This window comes from Ursus americanus, chromosome 18, assembly GCF_024610735.1.
Source record: "Ursus americanus isolate L20-20 chromosome 18, mUrsAme1.1.p, whole genome shotgun sequence".
Taxonomy (NCBI): domain Eukaryota; kingdom Metazoa; phylum Chordata; class Mammalia; order Carnivora; family Ursidae; genus Ursus; species Ursus americanus.
Window position 1 is genome coordinate 1,033,616 of NC_142144.1, and position 7,472 is coordinate 1,041,087.

Below are 7,472 nucleotides of genomic sequence, written 5' to 3' on the forward strand. Positions count from 1 at the left end.
GCATCCACCTGACGGCCTCCTGTCGGTGTTGGGCAGACAGCCCGACTCACGCCTGCCAGGATTCAGCTCTGGGCTGAATCCTGCCAGCGTCCCCACCCACGTCCTCTTTCCCCCTCCCAGGTCCCCCCTCCTCTGTCTGGGTGTCTTGCGCCATGCCCGAAGACCTCCAAGTACCCCTCCATTGCTGCTTGCACCAGACCCTCCTGCAGGGCCCATATCAGGGCGGCCGGAGGGCGGGCAGTGCCGCCAATGTGCGGGCTCGAGGTCCAGCTGTGCTCTCTCTAGCCGGGGCTTGAGCCAGCGGCCCCATCAGCCTTGTCTGCTCGGGACACGAACACACCGGGACTAGTCAGGGTGACCTCCACAGAGGAACGGCCTCTGAGCAGTACGCACCCCGAACCACAGAAAACGGGTGGGGGCATTTTAAAGGACGGGGCTAGGCTTTGGTGAACCCGGGCTCCTGGAAGAGGGCGAACCAGGGTTGGGGAGGTTCCAGGGAGGCCTGGTGGACGTCAGGAAATGGGCTGACCGGGTATTTGCGCTGGGGTCTGCAGTGGTGACCCGTCCTCTTGAAGGCAGGGCCGAGCGGTCCTCAGGCCCACCCCGCCTCCCAGCGGGGAGCACCAAGGAGCCGAGGACCGGCCTCCCGGGAGGCCCCAGGCTAGCTGGGGGAGGGGGAGGGGGAGAGAAAGGCGGGGCCTGTGAAATCCAAAGGGTAGGGGTCTGGGCGGAGCTTGTGGCGAACTGGTGGAAGACTGGGGGGAGGAGCACGGCCGGGCCTGAAGGGCTGGGCGGGGCTCCCGGTGGCCTGGGCGAGGTCTGGGTAGGCAGGCAGAGGTCGGGGGCAGGCGCTAGGTTGACTGCGCGGGCCCTGGGAGGGCTGTGTGGGGCTCGGGGTGGGCCTTGGGTGGACTGGGCCGTCGGTGTCTAAGTAGACTGGGTGCAGCTCGGGGGTGGGCCCTATGTGGACTGGGCGGGGTCGGGGGTGGGCGGGCTCTGAGCGGGCTGGGCGGAGCCCGGGTGCGACCCCTGCGGCTCACATGATGTCGTCCAGCAGGTTGGCGCTGGCCACCCAGTCTAGCGCGCGTGGCTCGGAGGCAGCCATGATCATGCACATGAAAGGGCGGCCGGTGCGCCGGTCCGTGGGGTAGATGGTGGTGGGTGTGAAGCGCCGGTTGGCCTCGACGAACTCGCAGAGCTGTTCGTAGACGCGCGGGAACTCGTGGCGCAGGAAGACGCCGCGCAGCCGCAGCTCGCGCTGGATGTGAATGAAGGCCACCTCGCGCGCGCGCCGGCCTGCTTCGCCCTCCTGGTCCAGGCCCGCCGTGCCGGGCGGCGGAGTCAGGATCAGCGTCTCCATGTCGGGCTCGCGACCCCGAGCCGGGGGCGGACGCGCCGGGCTGCCGGCCGCCAGCGCCACCTTGGCGAACTTGCGTACTGTGGGCCCGGGGCTGCGCGGCGCGGGCGCGGGCCTGGCGGAGGCACCGGGGGGCGTGGCGCCGGGGCCCACGGCCACCGACACACTGAGCAAGAAGCACTCGGCCGGCTCGTAGAGGCGCCCGGCGGCCGCCAGCTCGCGCGCATAGCTGCCCAGGGGCGCCGCGTGCGTCGCCAGCTCGCGCAGAGACAGGTAGGTGGGCGACAGCAGCAGCCCCTCGAGGCCGAAGCGCAGGAAGTTGTCTGCAGAGCCCGGACTCGGGAAGCCCAGGAAGAGCACGCCACGACCGCGCGACAAGAAGCCGACACGCGCGATGCGCGAGAAGGCGCGGTGCACAGGGCCGCTGTCCCGGCAGAACTGGAGCACGTGGCGGCACACGCTGCCCACGCGGCCGTACACGCAGCGCGCCTTGTGCGAGTCCCAGTCTTCGCGGCGGCACAGGCGGGAGCAGTAGTAGGTGTAGCAGCTGTGGCAGGACTTGAAGTAGAGGCAGGCGTTGAACATGGTCTCGGTGCGCCGGCAGCGCGCGTTGGAGCACGTCATCAGGTCGTCCTCGTCGGCGCTGGGCTCCGGGGACGCATCGGCCGCCTGCCCCGGGGCCGCGGGCTCCTCCGCGCTGCCGGCCGACGCGGGTGGCGAGCGCGGCGCCAGCGCGGGTGCCCCGGGGCCCGCGGGCCGAGAGTCCAGCAGGCGGCGAAGCTGGCGTCCCAGGCCGTCGGCCGCGGGCTCAGGGGCTTGGCCGGCCGGGGGCCGAGAGTCGATGACCAGGTCGGTGATGAGCTCGTCCAGTTGCTCGAGGCTGCGCTGGCGGCCACCAGTGGGGCCTTCAGGGGCGGAGGGTGGAGATCGCCGGGGTCGCCCTCCGGGCAGCTCCCAGCCCCTGGCAGTCGGTCGCTCCGCCGCGCGCAGGTCGTTGTCGGTGATGGTGATCTCAGGCGTGACATACCAGTTGCGGCCCAGGCCCTCGCCCATGCGGCCCTTCTCTGATAGCGACGTCTCTGACAGTGACAGCGCAGCATAGCGTCTGGGCGAAGTGGACAGGTTCACGACGACGGGTGGCCGCCGGCCTTCGGGGGATGTGCCCCGCGGCTCCCGTGCCTCGCGCCCCAGCAGGTTCTCGTAACTGCGGCCGCGGCCCAGGGGGTCCTCCCGGCGCGGCCCAGGCGCCAGGATGTTGTCCCAGGAGCGAGAATAGTGGCGGCTGTCAGTAGCCAGCCGAGGCGGGCTGGTGCCGGTGCCGCCGTGCCAAGAGGCCAGCAGTGGGCCAGGGTCCGGGGGAGGCACCACCTGTAGGGTGCGGTAAGGCCGCAGGCCCCAGTCACCCCAGGCGGGGCTGCCGCGTGGGTGTGGGTAAGTCCGAGCCAGGGCATCGCGATCGCGGTACCGTCCGAAGTCCTCTGTGTAAAAGGGGCGGAGAGGGAGGTGAGCCCGGGGTTCCTCGGGAGAATAGCGGGGGCCGCAGGGCGGTCCGTAGGCTCGAGCGGCCTCCGCGTAGTAGGAACGGGAGGGCGGTTCCTGGACTGGGAAGGTGCGCACTTCCCCAGCATAGTAGACGCTGCCGCGCCTTGGACTGGGCACAGGGGGCTCCTCGGGCGGGAAGGGCCTGGCGTAGTAGCTGTCGAAGGGCGGCCCAGGGCTGGACGGAAAGCCGCCAGGGTGGCCCTCGGGTTCCTCCGTGTAGAAGAATTGGGTGGGGCCTGGTGGCGTGGTGAAGGGCAGATTTCGGCGCTCTGTACAGTCCCTGGGCGCAGGCAGCGGACCATCACAGTACAGCGCTCGGGGGTCCGCGCAGTACGTGTCACTGGGGGTGGGGGTGCGGGATAGCGCCATGTGGCGAGGCCCTGGCACTGTGAGGCCGTGGAACTGGGGGGCTGCGCGGGCCCAGGGCGTGGTCTCCGCGGGCCCGTAGGACCGCGAGCCCCGGGCGGTGTGCTGCAACACCGACTCGTCGGGCTTGATGTCAAGGCGGCAGCGGACGTGCGGTGCAGGCCCGGCGGGCGGCTCGGGGGGCGCGCAGCGGCCGGTGGTGGCGCAGAGGGGCGCCATGCGGCCGGGGCCGCCCCGTTGCGGCTGCAGCTTGATGGGGTGCAGCTCGTTGGCGAGCGCGCGCAGCGCGGGGTACGCAGGCTCCCGGTGCGGCGATGCCTCCGCCCGCGCTGTCCTCTGGGCTTCCCGGCCTCGGCGCGGCAGCACCGGCGGCGAGGCGGGAGCGGGCGCCAGGCCCGGGGGCGCGCGGGGCGCACTCTTGGAGCGGGCGCGGCGCCGGGGTTCCCCGTCGCGGGGCCGGGCGCGCGGCGCCGCAGGCTCCGGGGGCGGCGGCTCTGTGCGGGCCTCCATTGCCGCCCCGTCCAGCGCCTCCAGGTAGTCGAAGCTGCGGCAGTGGCGCTTGTTGAAAGGCGCGGGCGCAGCAGGCGGGGCCACGGAGCGCTCACATGGCGCTCGCCGCGACGCGGGCCCGGGGGCCGCCACCTTGATGTCCTGGTACACGGTCGACACCAACAGGTCCGGCGGGTCCGTGCGGGTCATCTTAAAAGAGGTCCCCAGGCTGGCGGTTGCAGGTTACTCTGCCTTGGGGGGCTTTTGCCCTGGTGGGAGATGCAGGTCAGGGTGGCCCCTCTGCAACCCAGGCCTGGCGACACCCCTGCGCTGGCCTGCCTTACCTGGGACGCAGTGGACGCAGCGGTCCTGGCTGCGGGCCTTGGCTGAGGCCGCAGGCACTTGCTCCATGCCGGCGTCAGAAGCACCTGCAGGAGGAACCCAGGTGTCCAGCCACTCGGGTCCTGCCCCTTCCCCAGGCCATCCTTTCCGGGCCACTTTCTGCTGGGATGGAGCCAGTCAGCCAGAAAGGTGATGCTGTTGCTGTGGTTCCTGAGCTCCTGCCACCGGGCCCATATCCCTGGATGGCCCCTCTGTCCCCAGTAGTGACCATTAGGCAGGTTTGGGTAGAACCCCTTTCCTGGGGCAGGAAGAATGGGGGGAGGGTCCCAGCTGGAATGACTGAATGTTCACGTGAAGCCTTAATTACGGATTTCTTAATAGGTGTTGGCTTCACAAAACCCATTGGTGACTGAAGCCCCCTCCTAATGCCCAGTGCAGAGCAAGCCCTCCGATGGTGCTGTCTGGGGCGGGGGGGGGGGCAGTCCTGGGGCCCCAGCCTTAACCAGCGCTGCACAAAGCACTGAGCCTCCCTACCCACCTGCTGACCAGGTGGGGCATTGAGTCCCTCCCCCAGTCCTTCAATGGCAGCTGCACTGGGAACCGTCCTCTGAGCCAAACCCCAGTCGTGAGGCCCCAGTGGGCGCTGACATGGCCCCATCAGGTCCAGGCATGGCCCCGGCACTGACGGACTGAACTGCCTTGCTCTTAACCCTCTGTGTGGCCCAGGCCAGAATAATGCCAAACAAAGAGCATACCTGGGCCCTAAAACCCCCATTCCTTTGCAGAAACCTTCTCTGATCCCCAATATCTTGAGGTGGTTGAAGCCCACCAAGCTTGTTGGGGTTGTCATGACAAGGACCGGAGAGCCACCTCCCCAGCTTTGCAGCCTGTGCACTGCAGCTGGGAAACCAGGCACCGGCTGCAGGACCACGTGGGGGCGTGAGCCTCGAGCTCATGGCCGCCCCTCTTCCCCTGAGCAGCGCACTAGGACAGGCCGCAAGCGGGGAGGCAGGGTGGTGGGCGGGTAAAGCCCCCCCTTGTTCACTGCTTCTCAGGAGAGGGCCCTCTCCACAACAGCTCAGGAAGGCTCCATGGCAACCTGAGCTTCCTCGGCCCCCGCAGTGGGGGCTGGGCTGGGGTCCACTCTGTGCACTGGGCTAATGTTGGGGCTTGGGCCACCGGCCCCTCTGTGGTGCCCAGGGTCTGGTCGGGTCTCTGACAACGCTGATGGCCCCCTCCTCACACAAACTGGGAAGTGTGCCCCAGGCTGAGCGACGGTGAGCAGGGGGCTGGGCCCTCACCTGGCAGGATCTCTGGTCAGGTCGACCCGCTGTGTCCCAGGGTGCCAGGGGCTTTCTGCTCGCAGGGCTGCTCTTCTGGGTCAGGGCCGCCTCAGCGCCTGTCCCGTCCCAGCCCTGCACCCACCCCAGTTCCGTCCCTGTTCATAGGACTGTCCCCTTCTCACCCCTTTCCCACCCTAAGCTCAAAGCCAGGCCGGGAGTGGGGGTCCGATGACAGGGCATGAGGCTCCGCCCCAGGGAGGTGACAGCCCGGCTTTGCCTCTGCAGCAGCGAGGAGCTGGACTGGGTGACGCCCCTCCCCATGGTCAGGGAGATGGCCGGCCCTTGCAGGGGTCCCAGGCCTAACGAGCCCCTCCCGCAGCCCTCCCCGCGGCACAGCCCTGCCCCCGCCCTGAGCGCCCCGAGGGGGGAACCCGCTGGTGTAGCTCCGGGGTGGGCCCCCATCCTTGCGGGTGCCCTCCGTCCCGTGCTAGAGCCCGTGGGGCAGCGGCCCGCGACCCCTTACCTGGGCGCTGCTTCCCCGCCGCGCGCGCACCCGCTGGGCTGCGCAAACCTGCGCCCGCTCCGCCTTCCCCGCTCCACGCTCCGCAGCGTCCCCGGCACCGGCAGAAGCTTCGAGGCAGCGGCGCGGAGGCCGCCGGCCGCTCAGTGCTGCCCCCGGTGGCGGCCGGCCGGGCTGCACTTAAAGGGGCCGTGCGGTGGGCCTGGAACCCGTGGGGCCCACCAGCTCTGCGTTGGCGCTCAGCGCCGGGTGACAAGCTGTCTCTCATTTCCAAGATTCAGGCTTAGGGTCCAACCGGGGTGCCCACACCCAGGGAGCACCCTGCCAGTCCTGCCAGCCCTGCCAGCCCCTACGTCCAGCCGTGCCCTCCCCCCACCTCCAGGCAGCTGGTGGCTTGGTGGTGGCCTTGGAGCAGGGCCCTGGAGAAGCCCCAAGCTCTGGCTGGGGCTGCTGACGGCTCCCGGAATTCGCACCTCCGCCGAGCCCTCGCAGGAGCAGATGGGCTGCTTCCAGCCCCGCGGGCCTCGCTCTGCCGAGCCGGAGGTGCCAAACTGCAGGAACCTGGGGCCGGATGGGCACGGCTGAGTGAGGCCTGCGGCCTCCTGCCCCAGGATGCTCAGACTCCCGGGCAAGGGCACGCTCCTCAGCTCCCTGGGGGTCAGTGTCCAGGAGCGTTGAGGGCTGTGGCGCCCTGAGCAGGTCTGCACGTGGTCCATTTACAAACCACAGGGTGACATCCATCCTTCAGGCCTCCCAAACAAGACACTGAACCAGGGCAGTCTGGCTTGGCAGAGGGTTGAGTCATGGATGCCCTTGGCTTCAAAGGGTGGGACCTGCCCTGTTGTGGGTCCATTAGATCCAGGGCCCCAGGCAAGTTCATCTCGTGTCAGCCTGATTCCCGTTTACTGGGCTGCACACGGGCAGATCTCGTAGGCTGTGGGCTGCAGCAAGTCCCTAAGGTGTCCGCTTGGTACCTGGCCTCCAGCCCAGTGACTGCTGTCCTGCAGCCTCCAGGGTGCAAAGCTGTCTCATCTAGGCACAGGAATTGGGGAAGGGGACGCTTTCAGGACTGAGAAGGGGAGGCCTGGCTACCACCCCCACCCTCCCACCCTGTGCGTGGTTCTTATGGAAACTGTGGGTTGGTGGGTGGGGGCTGGGCGCTGCTGGCAGCTAGAGGGGGTGGGGTCTGCAGGGAGATGCTGGGCTGAAGGCAGACCGGGAAGGTGGCTGGGACAGGACAGCTCCTGCCAGAGGCCAGGAGACCAGACCCGCACTTGCCCTAGGAGGGCTGGGGGCCCGCAGGTGTTCCTGGGCACAGCTGCCCAGCCCTGGCCTAGGTGGCCTCAGACAGGTGTGCAGGACAATGGCTATGTTGGCCAGCTTGCACAAGACACGATGCACCTGGGGCTGGGCCTGCTGGAGGCCTCTGCAGACCACCTCCCTGGGCCACGGGGGGCTGCAGGGCCTCCTATCCAGGGGCAACTGCCTGTCTGGGAAAGAGGCAGGGAACTCAGGACCTTCCCACCCACCCACGGAGACCTGGGGCACATGGGGCTGGAGCAGGAGGCGTGTA

The 7,472-nt window shown here is 69.1% G+C and overlaps 1 protein-coding gene across 1 annotated transcript; it reads right to left on the minus strand.

The window, feature by feature from the left end:
• Positions 1-102: 102 nt before the first annotated feature.
• AJM1 (apical junction component 1 homolog) lies at positions 103-7,426 on the minus strand. Its single transcript, XM_045803773.2, has 3 exons — positions 5,903-7,426; positions 4,099-4,182; positions 103-4,023 (listed from the first exon to the last, which is right to left on the minus strand). Exon 3 carries the CDS (start codon positions 3,962-3,964, stop codon positions 1,037-1,039), a length of 2,928 nt encoding a protein of 975 aa, XP_045659729.1. The 5' UTR covers positions 3,965-4,023; positions 4,099-4,182; positions 5,903-7,426; the 3' UTR covers positions 103-1,036.
• Positions 7,427-7,472: the final 46 nt, after the last annotated feature.

Coding starts and splice junctions, on each gene's coding strand:
- AJM1 (XM_045803773.2), bottom strand. CDS start 3,964: ATGACCCGCACGGACCCGCCGGACCTGTTGGTGTCGACCGTGTACCAG.